Source organism: Diadema antillarum, unplaced genomic scaffold (genome assembly GCF_040938485.1).
Source record: "Diadema antillarum isolate AM-2024a unplaced genomic scaffold, OU_Dant_1.0 seq00000079_RagTag, whole genome shotgun sequence".
Classification (NCBI taxonomy): domain Eukaryota; kingdom Metazoa; phylum Echinodermata; class Echinoidea; order Diadematoida; family Diadematidae; genus Diadema; species Diadema antillarum.
Window position 1 is genome coordinate 1,239,111 of NW_027271172.1, and position 17,605 is coordinate 1,256,715.

At 41.9% G+C, this 17,605-nt stretch overlaps 1 protein-coding gene across 1 annotated transcript in view; it reads left to right on the forward strand.

Annotated features, from left to right (window-relative positions):
• LOC139726077 (E3 ubiquitin-protein ligase TRAF7-like) overlaps nucleotides 1-17,605 on the forward strand; it is a 48,464-nt gene that overhangs the window by 4,097 nt on the left and 26,762 nt on the right. Inside the window, exons 2-6 of the mRNA XM_071637159.1 lie at nucleotides 775-814; nucleotides 1,485-1,665; nucleotides 6,333-6,408; nucleotides 7,203-7,289; nucleotides 8,425-8,620. Of these exons, the coding sequence (XP_071493260.1) occupies nucleotides 775-814; nucleotides 1,485-1,665; nucleotides 6,333-6,408; nucleotides 7,203-7,289; nucleotides 8,425-8,620 (580 nt within the window). The remainder of the gene's footprint in view (nucleotides 1-774; nucleotides 815-1,484; nucleotides 1,666-6,332; nucleotides 6,409-7,202; nucleotides 7,290-8,424; nucleotides 8,621-17,605) is intronic.

Below are 17,605 nucleotides of genomic sequence, written 5' to 3' on the forward strand. Positions count from 1 at the left end.
GTTTGTGGAAATAATGGACAATCCCACGGGTGGAGCTAAAACAGCCTCCCCAACACCTCTTGCAGGAAACTTCTATTTGTCAGCAATGCTAATTAGGTTCGTTCTGATTATCAGCGGGGACGGGCCAACTTGTTTGCGTGATGTCTATGTTTAACATGTCATGCCCGGACATTTTTTTTTGCAGAGAACACATGTTACTTTTTCTCTCTTTTGTTTGGAGAGGGAACACATGTGACTATTTTTTTTTTTTTTGGATGAGAAAAATCAAGAGACAAGCTGAGGCTTGGCTGTAAAACTTCACATTCAATATGAAAAAACCTCTTTTTCATCAGATATGAGAAGAAAAACAATTTGAAGCAGATTTTCTAAAAGACTGCTAAAAACTAAAACAGGGAAATCACTGGTATACCACACTTTTAAGTTGATCTTAACTTTCAAGATCAACTTATATATTCTTTGTGAAACAGCCCCCTTGACAACAACCTAAATATCCACTCTGCATGTGTGCTTGCTAAACTTTGATACATAACATTTCCGGGATGGAAGAGAGGCATAGGTTTTGTTTTTGTTGTCTTGGTTTTGTTTTGTTTTGTTTTGCTTTGCTTTTTTTTCTTTTCTTTTTGTCATGTTTTACAAGATACTCAGAGTGCGGAACATGGAATTTCTCAGTGTTGGGGATAAGCCCGATTTTATTTCTTTAATTCAGTGTGACTAATGATATGAATGATTTAACTCATCTTGCTTTTTTTTCTCCTCTTCCCCCACCCCCTCCAGCACACATACTGCCGCAAGTGTGTCACTTCTCGACAGTTCGGTAAGTTCCATGCTCCAATTTCCTGAACTAGCACTTGTTCACTTTTAGCTAAGTCCTTCTCTTCTTGTGGTAGAACTTTTCTGGCATGGTAAAACTCAACGTATGTGTGGTAGTTCATTGCGTAAAATACTTGAGAAAATAGTCATTCTTCCTCCATGGCTGTTTTTTCTTCCAATTATTTTACTCATTTGCGTGGATTGTTGGAGATACATGTATGTTTCACTTCCTTTAATAGAAAAGAATCAGCAGGCATAGACGTAATGCAAAGTGGCTAAATGTGCTACTCCATAAGAGAGATACAGGTATTTTCATGCTAAATTTTGCACTCTTATATGGATGGTATGTCTCTGCAAGAAATACTCTGTGGAAGAAAATAGATGAATGTTGAAGATCTTGATATCGAACATGACTCTGGGTCCAATTATGTTCCTAGAGTTTAATAGACTTGTGTCATTCAGACATTGAGAGCCATCTTTAGATGACGTACAAGAGAATCTGGAAGGCTCTTTAACCTGGAATTTATTAAACAAGTGAGCAATTCAGGTGTTAACATCTTCTATGTCACATAAAAACGTAAAGCCTTGTCTCATTCCTTTGTTACCTCTATGATGCTCTCTCCCCTGTCTCCTTGACCACTGATGACCACACCCTACCACGCCCGGCAATGCAGAGAAGTGTCCAGTGGACAACATGAAGCTGGCCGTTGTCGTCAACAACATTGCAGTCAACGAGCAGGTGGGGGAGCTCTTCATCCACTGCATGTACGGCTGCAAGCCGAGCACCACCAACCCGGGAGAGTACGAGGTGGACCCCGAGGGTTGCCCTTTCACCATCCGCTTCAGTGAGAGAAGGTGAGTTACTGTGTATGACACCGCCCCCTTGACATTAGCGAGCTTTCGCGAGCACGACGCGGCCAGTAGTTGAGCATACCCATTAATTTCCAGAAAGCAAATTTCTGTTATTTGATGATGCACCTTTGTATAGCAGTACAATAAGAATTAAAAAAATTGAATGTCAGATTTGCATTGAAATTCAGTGTTGCCAAGTTGAATAATGATGACAGTATTAGGATTTCTACAGCAAAATTCTTCCGGGATTTAATGCGTTAAACTCAGTCTCGAAGTTCATCTTGCTGCCTCTGCTGTCGCGTGGTTCAAATAGAGGGAGACGTCGTTCATTTCTTGTGGGAAATGGTTATTGGTGTGGATTTCGCTCACTTTTATCGCTGGATTATGTCTGTATGTGTGTGTGTGTGGGAGAGGAAGGAGAAATGGGTAAAGACATTAAGTACTCGGTAGGGGAGGAGGAAGTTGGAGTACATGAGAAGGGAGAGTGTCGGAGGCGTAACGTACATCTCAGCAACCTGCGCTTCGGTCTCACAGGGGCAGCTACGGTATATTGTTCCGTGGGCCGGCATATATTTGATCGATCCTAATGACCACTCTCCACCGCACGCGTCCTCTGCGAGTTCAGCCATGTGTTTCTAAGCAATCAGCCCTCTCTTCTGATTAATTCCCATTATTCGGACGGGGATTTGTTGGCGAAACTCGGTGTGACATCGTCGCTTTCAATTTCTTGTTCCGATGGAGCATGGTTATTACATCACTGCTCTCCCCTCTTACCATTTTGTTTTCGTGTTCCTTGTTTTTGTTTGTCCATGGGATTTCCTTTCTCTCTAACATAGGCCCACTCATAGACTTTGATGTAGATTCATCCTTGCTTTTATGATCACTGCCATGGGACAAGTGTGTTACACTATGGAGATGTACATTTGTATGTGTGTGTGTGTGTGTGTGTGTGTGTGTGTATGTGTGTGTGTGTGTGTGTAATTGAATAGTGGACACACAGAGAAAGACTTTGGAATCAATGAAAAATCAGGAAAATAGGAATGTGGTCATGTACAAAAAGCCTGTGCTGTGTGTTTTGCTGGACTGACAGCATTGTTATAAACAATCAGTATTTTGTATTATAAAATGGGTTCAAGAATGTAGCCAATAGGAAGCGCTGAAATGAGACACACCTCCTTCCTTTACTTCAGTACAACTGCACTGCCTGTAATCCTATGGTAGATTGCCGATCGTCTGTGCGCGCGGCGGCTCCTTTGATGAATTGCATGCATACGCGTACGCGCTGTCATAAACAACTTCTAGTTCGGGCTGCCGGCCGGCCGGCCTGTCTTCACTTGTGCATAACATATGTGGCGTACGTACGTATACTGTACTATACATACACTTTGTACAGTACAGTAGACCAAGCGTTATGGGACCGGACGCGTACATGGAGTCACTTTGAAGAGCAAATCCAACGATTTAGCAGGTTAATTCTCACGCCGTTTTCAGAGTATGTTGTCTAGTAGGCCTATATGAGGAGTCTATATCAAGTTAAGGTAAAGGGTGCATATTCTATGTAAAATAAGTAAGTTTTCATGCGGGTGTCCGGAAACCCAACCCCCCATTATACTTATACTGTATGTGCGGGACTTCCGCGAGTGCGACGTGCGTAAAAGTTTGGGACGAACATCTTCGGACGTCTTGACCCACAAAGGTACCTGAAAAACGCTGAAAAATGATGTTAGTTTTCGAATTTTCGACCCATTTTATAAAACAAATGATGCACAGGATTACTCTCGGGTATTTACAATGTAGTGCAACATGCACTCGGCTTCGCCTCGTGCATGTTTCACAATTGTAAATACCCTCGAGTGCACTACGCCTACACTAACGCACTCTATCCTGTGCATCATTTGTATAATATAGCCCTTTATTATTTTGCTAGCAGCATTGCACAGTTTTACTGGAAACTGACCTTATGGAAAAGGGAACTACTGTAAAAGTGGATATTTTTGCACGAATAATTTTTCGCGCTCGGCTGGACAAGGAGAGTTTCCCATATTTTCAAATCTGTAGAATTATGACATCATCTACTGGAAAGTACGGCAAACAAAAATATTTGCATGCTTTTATTCTTGCGCTAATTACCGATTCATGAAATGCACGAAGATTTCCACTTTTAGAGTACACGTATCTAAGCTAACAGAAATTGTGTGATTATCATTCACATTTGGTGACCCAAATTAACAGTGAGTGCAACATTTGCTAGTCCAGTTCCCCCCCCCAAAAAAAAAAAAAAAAAAAAATGAGAGAAGATTAGTCAGTATTAAGTAGATTAAACTTCAAACAACACAAGAACAACTGGGAACTGCAAAATATGTTTCATATTTAATACATTTTTCCCCAACAAGTACTTTGTATTGATAGAGGACTATCAGAATCTGCATACTAAGTTTTGGCAACATGGAGTCAGTGCATCAAGGTGTGTTGTTTGTTGTCAGTTTGAGCACAGTACGGACCACTGATGGAAAGGGGATTAGTGTGATTATATTGGATGGTGCTGAGTTTAGAGTGTTGATTTATTGCCTTGGCAACAAGGACATCACATATGCGTGAATGACTGGTCATGCCACAGACGCCAATCATAATCTGCCCTTGGTCATCAAACATTAATACGTTTTCTTTAGTCCTATCCACGCCTCTCTTGAGGCGACTCCATATTCTGTGACCGGTCTTCAGTTTAACAGCTTCTTAAAGTAAGCAGATATCAATATACATGTACATTTGTACCATTTGTACTTAATATGCTCTATGCTTCTGTTTCTTACATCACATTTTGCTGTATTGTTGCTCCATTCCTTAAACTTTGACCCCTTTTTCCATGGAATTCTTATCTCTCGTTTTAATCATTTATTTGTGGTCTACAGGCATATTTGTACTCTGTCACCTTTTTCTATGTGCTTTTTGCTTTATCTCTTAAATATCCTTCTCTGTTTTTTCTTTTCCAAAAGAAAAAATCCCTTGACACCCAAATAAGACAATGAAAAGAAAGGCAAAGTGAAAAATAACTACCAAATTCCACCTCCTTCCCTCCCCCCCCAAAAAAAAAAGAGAGAAAAGAACTGAACTGCTGTATTTAGCACAAAACATCTTTGTCCCCTGCCTGACTGTAAATGTACTAACCCATCACATACATGTGTACAGTTGTATGCATACACACAGATACACATACAAAATGTACATGTACACAACCACACATTCACGCACTCACAAACACAGCATACATTGTACACACACACACACACACACACACACACACACACACACACACACACTCACACACACACACACACACACACACAAGCTGTACTGTTGCAACACAGGAAGTGGCTTCTCAAGTCGAGATAGTCACTTACAACAGCCCCCTCGCCTGTCCTGACAGATGCCAGCTTCAGATCGTAGGAAATTAGCATTACAGGAATCTGTGTAGATTTATTTTGATATTTTCCCAATCTCTGTTCATCCCCTCCCCCCTCCCCCTCCCCCCCCCCCCCCACCCCATTACTCAGGACAAAGCTCTCATCAGAGATTTCAAATGTGAACAAATAACATTTTTGAATGAAAACTCCCCCCAAAAAATCCTGTCATCAACCCTGAACTTGTTGATGGGCTTAAACATGGAAAAATTCGAAGAAATGTACTTCATTTTCTTATGAAGAATGTTGGGATGTTGTGTGACTCTTTTTTTTTCTTTTTGTGTGTGCTCTTACACCACATTTCCGTGGTTGTGCGTCATTCCTTGCATTGTCAAGCTTTGATGCTATTGCAAGCATTCACAAAACATTTGTCTTAATGTGTTTGTCTTCAAGATTAAAGGCTTAGACACCTCATTCTTCTTCTTCATTTTTTTTTCTAGGAATTATTCACAGCAGAACCTGAAAAGGGGAAGTGCAATTTTTACAATTTCGTAATCTAATTTGATATCAGAAAAGAGCTGACTTGTCAGTTTTAAAAAAAAAAAAGTTCTGTCTTGGGGTCCAAAGTGAGAAGTGTTTGCCGCATCAGTATGAACACTGATTAAAAACTGCAAATGACAAGTCATGATTGTACATTGCTGTTCTTGCCCTTGGCAATTCCTGTTTATCTTGTGATGTGTTTCATCCAGAAAATGGTCTTACAAACATGGGATATAGGTAGCGCGAACGCCAAAGCCGTTGGGACTCTAGAGGTAATCCGTGGTCATTGCGTTCAAGGGCAGAGAGTTTTCACCCTGACGTCAAAACAAGCAGAATCTGATGAGAAGTGTGTTCGGAGCGTCCCGATCAGCTGAGGGCATTTGTTTCAGAGAGAGCGAGAGAGAGATAGAGGGGGCTGAGATACACATTCCTGTTTGCTGTGATGGGGATGCGGTCATTATTTGATATCCAAACCGACCGTCGTTTTGCTGGATTACCGTTAATGCCTGCACCAATTCCATTCTGACCTTGCAGCTTGGGTGTGGTCGGGCACACGCCTCGGAACACTCGCCTGGCTCCGCAGGCAGGTCGCGTCATTAATTATGTCCTACTTCATTCTGATCCATCTCTTTCACGCTCCAGATCTCTTGTCCCCCCGAAAAAAAAGCTACTCTCGGATGTATTCCCTTTGTCTACAACTTACATCTTGTCTGTGTTTTTGCGTTTCCATAGAGACCACGAGTCACAGTGCGGTTATGCCCGTGTCCGATGCCCGAATAACCCTGACTGCCCGCTCGTGCTCAAGATGGTAAGAAAATCATTGGATTGGACCGCGGACTAATACTGTATTCATGAAGCGAACTGTGTAATAGGCAGTGAGAGAAATTAACTCTGACCTTCCCTTGCCTTTGGAAGTATTTGTCAAAAGTTGGAGAAGTTTGTTGAGAAAGCCAGTTGGCTGCTGTGTGAAGGAGAAATCACCTCGCATCATGGACTGGTATTATGTAAGTGTTGTAAGCTCTGGGCTCTTATGACTTTGTAAGTTCATATCTCATTTAGATTTAAGATTTGTACAGTATGTATGTATTATAAATCAAGATTTTGTGGGCCAGGCATCCTCCTGCATTTACTTTTTTTTTTCTTCTTCTTCTTGTAAAATCTATTATGTTAAGTGTTTCACATAATGTGTTTATCATTACCATAAAGAAACACTAATGTACTGGTTTGATTGATTCATGTACTGATACATGTACGTGTATACAATTGTATGTATAACATGTCTATATATTTACAGTGTATATATGATAATATACATAATACGTTTGAAGGAAAATTGAAACATTTCAAAATCATGTGTATGTCTGATGCTTCTTAAGAGCAGCCATTTATTCTTATATGTATACAGTGCTTTTCTTTTTTATTATGCCTGCATTCACACCTCTCACACTGAGCATAGAGAACATTAACATACAGAGGGGTGGAAGGAGATTTCTATTCGAGAAACCAAATCAAACTCTACTTTATATGCTAGTATATGTCTCCTTGTCAAAGTTATTATTAATTCTTTTTTTGTGTGTGTGCTTCTCCAATTCATTTGTGCAGGAACTGGAGTCCCATCTTTTGAATTGCAACCTGTGCAAATGCGACCACCAGCGGTATGGCTGCCACTTCGTTGGCACCCAAGAGCAGGTAGGTCTTCCGTTTGTCGTCATGGCGATATGGTCCCATTCTGTCATATTCCTTGTGTGTCGTATGGGGGATGATGCGTAGGTGCGCAGGGTGGAGTTTTAGACTAATTTGCCTTCATGGATGGAGAAGAAAAACAGAACAATAATGATAAATTGCTCATGGTCTGCACAGGTCGCTCCTAATTGCAGCATTGAGCTCATCATGTCACATCTATAGGGATTTCACGTTTTACGTCAAACTTCATATCGAATAAATCGCTTGATGTCAGGCGCTCCCTTTGTCATCGAGTGTGAGTGTGCTTTGAGCAGATACATGTACTTTGTATGTCGATTTAAATGAGTCAAGCATTCTTTTGTGATGGGCACAGGCAATACATTACATAGCATTCCTATATAATAAAGCAAAGTATACGTACCATGATATTGTCCATATAAAATGATAGTGATTTCGTAAGCTCAGATGGGGCGTGTCCGTTGATGATGTGGTCTAAATTTAGGTCTCCCACTGGAACCTCGTGAATTAAAGCATGTATCATTCTGCTCTTTCATTTCTCAAGTTGATTTTCAGTCGATTTTAGACAGCCCTCCTCACAAAGGGACAGATATTGACAGACTGTGTGTGTCATGGGGCTTGGCAGTCATTTCCCCGCGAGCTTAACTTTGCGCCCTTTGTTCTGTCAATCTCCCCGTATTTTCGCGTTAATCCGCTGCGTGAGGCCACTGTCTTTCTGAGACTTTGTTTTCAATGACGGCCTGCAGAAGTTTGCAAGAATAATCTCCCTCCCCCCTCTATTTGATATGCCTTGATCCAGGGGCTAATGAACGATTATTACACCTATTACCTATGCCAGGTTTCACTCTTTTTTCCCCCCTCAGTTTTAACTTTTTTTGATAATATAGCAAACCTTTACCCTTTATGTCATCAATAATGATGACCTCAAATCACCTTTTGTCATCTTATGTTCTGTCCTTGCAGTATTCTTAATCTACTTATTACAAAAACAACTCCCTATCCTACTGCTGAACAAACAGTGAAATGCAAATGTGCTGGGATGCTGTGATGCCGACTACTCCATTGCCTATTCATTCATCTGTCGTTCTGTCCATCCCTTGAATCTCTCTGTCTGTCCGTCCAGGTCATGGAGCACCTCTCCCAGGGCCAGTGCCCCTACGACAGCATCAAGGAGTTCCTCGGCGCCTCCGACGACAAGATCCGCGAGCTCCAGATGACGATCCACCAGAAGGATCAGGAGATCGGCTTCCTACGCTCCATGCTGGGCAAACTCTCTGAGCGCATGGACCGCCTCGAGAAGTCAATGGAGATGAAGATCAGTGAGTCCAATCTCCCGATCCTCCTTCGCTCCATCTCCGCTAGTTTGTGTCCGACTTCCATAATTCATGTTTACTCACTTTGCATGTCTGTCTGTCTGTCTGTCTCCCTTTCTCTCTCACTAGCAGCAAACAGCTTGCTTGTTTAGCTGATATTTCCTCATATACATCTTTCTCATCTGTCATTGTGGTATGGGAAGTGTAAAAATTGTTGTGTCATATTTCCAACTTCAAAAGAGCCAAGGTAGAAATCAAGATGTTTGTGCATGTAGAAAATGGTGTCCACAGAGAACTCGAAGAAACTGTGGATGTGTCGTCATCTTGAATTCTCTGTAATTGTCTCAAGATCATGCACCTTGTTTTCCAAACATGCTCATCATGCAATCTCTCTTTTGGGAATTCTTTCCTTATGAAATACTTAAGAATTGTATTATTTTGTATGGCATGATATGTCATATTTTGATAATGTGTACTAACATGCCATATTTTGATATCATGCACTAACTATTGCTAACCACGTCTGTCTGACTGTAAATTGTTGGTTTTGTTTGCTCCCCTTTTTCCGGTTTGAGTGGGACAAACTGTGCCGTCATGGTTGCATCCTGCCCTTTGCAAGGAAGTGTGGTATACTCTCTTAAATGCATGAGTTGTGACGTATTTATTCGCTGAACCTTGATTTATGTCTTATCAGAGGGATGGAATGTTTTGCCTATTTGACATTTACATGGGGTTGCATGTGTTCCATTAAAGTTCCCTGATGTCCTAGTAGATATCTTAAGAGGAAATTGAAAATTAGATATTTCAGAAATGACTCTCTTGGGAATATTCTAAAGCAAATCAACTTTGATGAGAAATTTACCGTGAGGATGATGCGATTATGTGTTGATGCGATTTTTGTTTTTCTGTGCTGTAAAACCTTTGGGTGAGGAATTTTCGTCTGATTTTTTTTCCCTCTTTTTTTCGTAAGTGCTATGTTGTGGTAAAATTTGACACAAGTGTTGATATTTTTCTGTGTGGACAAAAATTACAAGCAAGCGGTGAGGTCAACGCACATATTTTTGTCGGGATATTCAACCAGGCTACGCTAATCTGTTTGGCATATGGCTGTTAGTGCCCATATTGCTTCATTCTCACTTTGATGTCATGGAAGAAAAAAAAAAGTGATGTTCTTGACGGCAAGCATCCTCCGCTGTCAGTCAAAGCACTTTTCTGGCAGAGCGGGTTGTTTTGCCCCCTCTGCAATTCAGGAAATAGGCTATCAGGACTCTAAATCGCCCCCATCAAGGTGCAATGTAGGAGCGTGCCAAGATCTCCTCGAACGACCCCTCCTCCCCCCCCCCCCCACTTTTGCCCCTCTTCCTCCACCTTCAATGTTGCCCCCTTCTTCCCCTTCATGCATCCTTCTTACCCTCCACCGGAGGAAAGCTCCACGTGTTGCGTCGCAGCGGTCGTGGCCGCTCTCACCTGTCGGGGTACGTCAGTCCCTGGTGAAGGACTCAGCAGAGCATGCGTGACGTGACGTCCACGGGGCCGCGGTGGCCAGAGAACGGAGAACAGGCGGTTTGCAGAAACTTTTTTGCAAAAAAAAAGTGGATGGTGGGTGGGAGGTGGATTTGTGATGCAAGAGACTCTTGACGTCTTCCCTAGAATAAACAGTGATGGGTTGTAAAGATGATGTTAACCCGTGGGAGAAAGAAGGGATTAATGCGATGAGGTGAATTATCCTGAGGAGCCGCTTTAGCGGGAAACAGGTGATACCTTTGGTCCCATATTTACGTCAGGAGCCGCTTTATTTCAAGGCCATGCATAGTCACGCCGTGAGAGCCATTTTCCGCGTAGTGGAGTTCCTATGGCGACAGCTTGTCTACTCAAAATGAGACATGGTGGGGGGGGGGCACGATCAAATCTTTTGCGGTAGAATCTGTGACGGTGGCTACAAATTATTGAGGGCAATGCTCACTTGGAATGCTGCTGATGTGGCATTGCACGTGACGAAGTCAGTGCTGATGTCACAGCAGTGCTAAAACTCTGTGCGCTGAAAAAAAAAATTGTCTACAAATTTCTTGGAAGGGGTAAGCAGCTGCCATTCAGCCGTGATTTTTGTCCCAAAACTGTGACATCTGCCTTCATCAATCAAAAAATGCAAACCACCAAAGTTATGCAATGTTTCTCTGGTAGGAACTCGCTCATCTGAGCAGACAATTCTCCTTCCTGCTGCCTTATAGATGTCCTATAACTTACTAAGCATTTACACTTCTTACCATGGTATGTAAATATGCTATTTAAATCCTAACTGTAATTATTTAAAGACCCCTCTCTAGAAACTTGGCTTGCCCGTGTTTGGCAGGCTATTCAAGGCAGGTTTATCTCTTAACTAGTGCTGGTATACATGCAATAGCGTGTGCCCAGTTTTCACACGATCACTGCTCTGGTTACTATGGACACCAATTTTACTTGTGCCATGCATAGTAGTGATCAATATCCCAGTTTGTTTACTTCTGCTGAGCAGTTGTTGTCGCACTATTGTAACAGCAGTTTGTTCAAATTTTGGAATGACACAAAACATCTTGTCACAACTTTATGTTTGACGTGATAGGATAGTGTGTTTTGCAGTTGATATTAAAGAGCATTGTAGACTCTTTTTGTTTTCCATATAGTTTGTTTCCTTTTCTTCTCTCTTTCTCCAAGTGCAAGCAACAGAAACAGGAGTTTGATGCCAGGTTTGGGGGTTTAAAAGATATCGGGACTGATTGCTGTCATATCGCTAATCCTCTTTAATCTCTGATCGCTTGGGGCAATCATTGAGGGGCTTCCAAGCCGATCCCTCTCTGCCTCTGTCTCTCCATATCTTTCTCTTTCTCTTTTTGTATTGCCTTGACAGAAGAGACTTTAGAGATTTGTTTTGTCCTTTACAAACTTTCTTTTTCTTTTAATGAGGGGGGGGGGGGGAGAATTGGGTTGGTGTTTGGCCGTTCTGAGGTTGAATCCCTGTCCGTGTTGCTGGAAGGAAATGCCAAATTTGCATGCCCCACAGAAAAAGATTGATTTTGTCATGGAGCTTCATGTCTGTGTACAGAGAGGCCACAATCTGGAAGCGGCAAATTTTTCCATCTGAGACCCTCTGGCTATTACTCCTAGTTTGCCTCATTCTCTTTCTCTGTCTGTCTGTCTGTCTGTCTGCCTGTTTGTATGTATGTATGTATGTATGTCTGTCTGTCTGTCTGTCTGTCTGTCTGTCTGTCTGTCTCTGTCTCACTCACTTACTATTCATCCAATCCATTCTTTGCTTAAAAGACACCTTTACTGTTCAGCTTTTTTGTCACATTTTGCAATTTGCTGTTTCCTTGATGACAGTGTTTCTTGGGGGGGGGGGGTTATTTCTTTTTTTAAAATCTCCTTCAGTTCTCAGATATTGCAATCTTCTCATTCATGGCAGAGCCTTTGCTGTCTTTCTTTTTTGAAACCTGTTGTACCATTAGTCAAGACTATATTATGTTTAATAGCATTAGAAATGTGAGACACTGAGCCTGGGAAACCAAACTTCATACATGTACTTGCATTTTCTCTTTCTTTCTGTTTATACATTGTATGTCTGTCTCTTTCCTTCCTATGTGTCTGTCTGTCTGTCTGTCTGTCTGTCAGTCACTCACCTCCTCTCACCGTATCTCTGCCTGCTTGTCATACTCCCTCTTACCTCACTCACTCTCTTCTCCCCGTCCCTGCTCTTGCTCCCAGCCCGTCTTAACAAAGTTGATGCCGTCTTAAGGGTTCTGGGCTCGAAGCTTTACTGGCAAGTCGTCGATGAGAGCACCAGGAAATCTACCATTATCCATTGATCTTTCTCTCTCTCCCCTCTCCTTCTCCCCTCCCTTCCCCCTCCCCTTCCCCCCTTCTTTCTGTCTATCTACCACATATTCTAGTAATTGTATGTGAACAAATTTACTGATGTCTGCCAGAGAAAGTTTTGTGGGTTTTTGGGTTTTTTTGCCAATTTTTCAACAAGATACAATCTCAAGAAGTTATCTTCAGCTCTCCTCCTTTGAAATGAAACATAAGACACAGGTATGACAGATGGGGTGTTTCTCAGTCATGATTGCATGTATAAGTAATTTTTCTTCTTCTTTTTTTTTTTTTTGTTCGTTCACAGGTTATTCATTCAAATTAGTTTAATTTGGCGGGGCGTCAGCACTTTTGTCAACCTTGATGAGATAATTAGGTTTTCACAGTAAAACTGATGACAATAACCGATCTTTCTGTCATACTTCCGCACAAAATTTGTTCAAAGTCTTACGGAGTTATTTGCTCCTCTGTCAGTAGCAAGAGGCTTTTGCTTTTCTCAAGTTATTTCTGCACTTCAAGAATGGATGTGCTATGTTTTCAATTCATCGTCGGCTTTGAATCCTGTCTTTGATTGTTCATATAATCGTGATTTTATTGGTCCAGTGGCGGATCCAGAGGGGGGCGCACCAGCTGCGTGCCCCCTCTTTATTTTGTTAAAACAAAAGAAATAAAACGAAAAAATGGGGTGGGGGGCGTGCACCCTCCTTTAATTTTGTAAAGGCACCTCCCCTTTATGGAATTCCTGGATCCACTCCTGTGGTCTGTATGTTTACCCTTGTCATAAATGCTTCAAAACATCACATTTGCATGTGTGTGTGTGTGAGTGTGTCCATTGGCTGTGCTTGTGGAGATTAATCTCCGATTTCTGAAGGGGGGAAGACTCCATTTCTCGTTTGACCCCAAATCCACGGCTAGCGAAAATTTATTTCCACTTTTTGCACATATGCTTGTAATTTCTATGACCTTCACCTTGTCACAATGAATTTGAATTTCTCAAGATTTTGGCTGTACCGCTCATGCATGCACCCCTCAACCCATCATTTCCTTTAACTTGTCCATCCTTTTATCTATTGTATTATGTTTTCACTCCTAATTTTGTTTCCAATAACTTGAATTTGATCTCTCGTAATTCACCCCTGTCATTTATCATGTCCCCCTACCCCCTAGAAGCATCTGTGTGATATTAAAAGCCTCTCTCAAAAGTCTCTTTTACTTCTCATTCACTTTTGCTTATCTGATATCATCTAATCGCGTTTCTGCCCACGTGGTGTGCACCGAACCTCCAATTCGGCTGCCCGCACAGAGCTGTAGTCATGCAAGCACCAGTAGGCAAGTGAACCGCTCAGTCGATGTTGGAAGTCATCAATTTTAAAAAGATAAGTGTCGCGGTGATGACATGATTCTTGCTGCTCTTGCCACAGACGCCAGGACAGCATGCAGGAGATTGGAGTGGAGATACCGTTTGATTCGTTCGCCCACGAGCTGCAAAGTTTCGTGTTTTTTACGGCCAGTGAGCTCCTATCTTGAAGTGATACAGTTGGCATCACATCCACGTGGGGGGGGGGGGGGTGAAATTCTCCCACACTGCCATACTCTTAATCCTTTCCCCCCCCCCCCCCACCCCCCATCAAGAGGAAACCACAATGAAACCAAAGTCCAGTTTGTCTTTGGCATCATATACATATTTACATGTAGGCTTCGCCAGTTTCAACATGACTCCATGAATCCACCCTTTTGTTTGGGGTTTTTTTTGTGTGTGTTTCTCTTTTTTTATTTAAACAAACAGTAGTAACACTTATTAACAATTGTACATTTAGAACCAGGCAACTCGTTTCAACTCGTATGTTCATCCAAAGAACCCACTCCTGTCAGGTCCGATAGCCTACTTACTTCTCTTTGTGACCCACTTTCCAAACGAACATTATTACAGCTTCTCACACACAGGACTTACGTTGTGCATCCATTGGGGTTCTGTCAGAATATTGTGGTAGCTCTGTTGCTTGTCCTTTTTATACACACCAAAATAATTTGCATGTGTAATTATTTCCTTTTTTTAAAAATAATACTGCTGCAACTTTTCATTGCTGGAAATTTTGAAAGTAGCACTTGCACTAACACTAAATTGAAACAGCACCCTTGGTTCATGTTACTCTTAGACATCAGTGCAGCAGTCTGCTGCCACATCATATACATTATAATCTGCGTAGATGGCGGACTTAACACAGCGCCAAAAGTGGTGTGTGTAAATACAGTGATAATAGTAGGGGCGGCTGATCCGGTGTATTTTTAGCACCAGCGTGCCATCTTGAAAGATTAGTCCAATCTGGGGCAGCCGAGGGAGGGCTATAAATGGAAACCGGCGACTTTGCGGGTAAACCCTCCGGTATTCGAGTTTGCTTTGATTTGCTTTACTCCTCCATCTCAGTGTCGGCCGTGGCAAGATTAGGGAAAGGATGCGTTTGGCACATTTGTGTAGAAATTAATTTAGAGAGCTGGATTCATGAACGTTGCAGGTGTAAAAGATGCTTTGCCTTCTTGCTCCCCCCCCCCCCCCCATCCTCCACAGTGTATGGGCGCTGCTCCAGCAGAGTACTTTGGGGTAACAGTTTGTTATTCCAAAGGTTTGTAATTCTGAAGTTAATCCAGAAATGAAGTAAGGTTCGTTGTTCTGAAGGTTTTTTTAATCCAGAAGTGAAACAATGTTCGTAATTCCGTAGGTTCGTTTGTACGCACCATCCTTATATTTCTTGAATAACGAACTTTCAGAATAACGCCAGAAATGTTCGGATTTATGAAATCTTTTTCATTTTCAGATTAACGAACCTCTAGGTATACAGAATTTGTGTGTTTTGGAATATCAAACCTTCAGAATAACGAATATCACCCATCCTTTAATGATGCCTGAGCCTTTGCAGTACAAGGCACTGTCCTCAGGTGTGGTTCCAGGGACAGACAATGGGCAATGACTGGTTCAGGAGAATGTAGGTTGTCGGTCAAAAGAAGATCGTCAGTCAACTCATGATGTAAGTGATTTGCTGTTGGCATGTGGAAAAAAAATGAAAACGAAAATGAAGGTGTTGGTACATATGTGTGAATTCATCCCACAAATCTCTTTTGACATTAATGTACTCAATCACTGTGCCCAAGCCTAAGGAGATTATTTTACAAGTTACGAGTATTAAATAGTGTACACTGCTAGCAACTTTTATATTGTCTTTAGTACAGTCATCCTCTTTGGTAAGCACGTCATATTCCCACTAGTTCTTTCCAGTTCAAATCAAGAATACATTCTTCAACATGACAGGACAATGAGTTCACATTTATGACTTTTTGTTTGGTGATAAGTGTCAAAATTCTGTGTCAAAATCATGCTCCCCTATCCCAACGTCATCTGGAACTCATCATGCCGAATGTCGGTGACATTTTGAAAGGGTAGTCCTTGGAGTATTATCAAACATAATGGAGGGCTTTTGTTGCGATGCTCGGCGCAAATGACGATGAGGTGATTGACGGGGTCAGGAAATTCACCGGTCTTCCAGGGAGTTTCTCGTCAACCGAAGCTGAAAATCTCATCACCGTGGACACAAGCGTGGTATAATCCAGCCAGGTCACCACGCCTAGAGTGCGCGCGAATGTACACTGTGTCGGGAGCGGTGCATGCCGAGCTGGAACTCCCCGCTCTGCTGCACAGGATGCAAATCACGATCCCCTCGAGAGATTCTTAGCATGATTGGTAAATGAGAATGATAGTAAAGGATTTGACTGTGGGCTTCGAGGGACAAACCAATATTTGTGTTGCTCGCGGCAAAAGATAATTTAGCTGGAATGAGTCAGAAATCCCAGTGCTTAGCGCAATTATTCTCATTTAAGCGTGTTACGTGCCGGCATACTCTGGCTGTGACACACTAGCACAATTGTAGTACTAGTCCCACCCATGCAATTATATTAGCCGTTTGCAACACACACCCTGTGAAGTGTCCCCCAGTGGCATACCCAGAAATTGTGATGTGCCTGTATAATAGCGAAAGGTTTTTTTTTTTTTTTGATGAAGATACTGGTAATCACATGAGGAAAGAGAAATTGGTTTTCGAAGATACAGAGGTCAACTGCACTGGCTACAATCCTGGGCAGGGGGTTTGATTGGAAGCCCTGTGGAAAACAAAAAGGGCTCCCTCTTGTGGTTGCGCGTCTTTACACTTCCTTCCGAGAAAAGTGCATCGAGAGCTGCAAATCCCTGCAGTGTATAAAGCAACCATAATATGCAGTAAGCCAAAGTTTGGGAAGGGTAATAAGCATGATGAAATGGTTTCATAGTTGTACCTACACCCCATATTTCTGCCTTGGATGCAAAATTTGCAAGTCATGTTTAAGGGGCCATCTTATCAGTCTAGGGAATAAATTCTGTCATTGCAAATTTTGTGAGATCAGTTCTTTGGTACACCCCAGGCAAAATATTGCAGCTCCAGTGGTCCAAATTTCTGCGCAGTACATTGACATGAAGCCTCAATATTCAAATAATAATAAATATATCAATGAGTACAAGGTTGTCTCTAATCTTTTCCCTAGAAAATGTTATTTACCGGTACTGTAATTTTGATAAAACTTGATGAAGAGCGTGTCCTTGTTCAATAATTAGCAGTTCATGGGGGCTTTGTTTCCTAAGAATGATGCGCAATGCTGCGTAAATGTGTTGAGGCACATTTATTTTGGCAGGCTGTGTTGTTAGTTTCATGTTTTGAGTATATGTATGTGTGTGTGTTTGTAGACGTGTGTATGTGGTAACATGCTTTATACAAGTACATCTGTATGTGATACTGAATAACTTAAAACTGACATATTGCATTATGGTACAAGTTGACATCGCTAAAAAGCGACATTCCCCCTCCATCGGAGATTCAGGAATAGTGCAGACATGTGTCCCGTGTCAACTTTGGGAGAATCGTCAGAGTAATTAAGACAAGCTGACAAGTGAGAACCCTGCCTCATTAAGAGGCATCCCAATCTATTAGTGTCTCACTCACAAGGCGCTGGCCCAATTAGCAGCAACACTGTACCTGCCGGATGTGTTCACACTCCAGTCTCCTAAACATGCCCAGTATTCAGTGTTCCATTTCACATACATTTTACTTTTCTTTTGATGTAAAACAT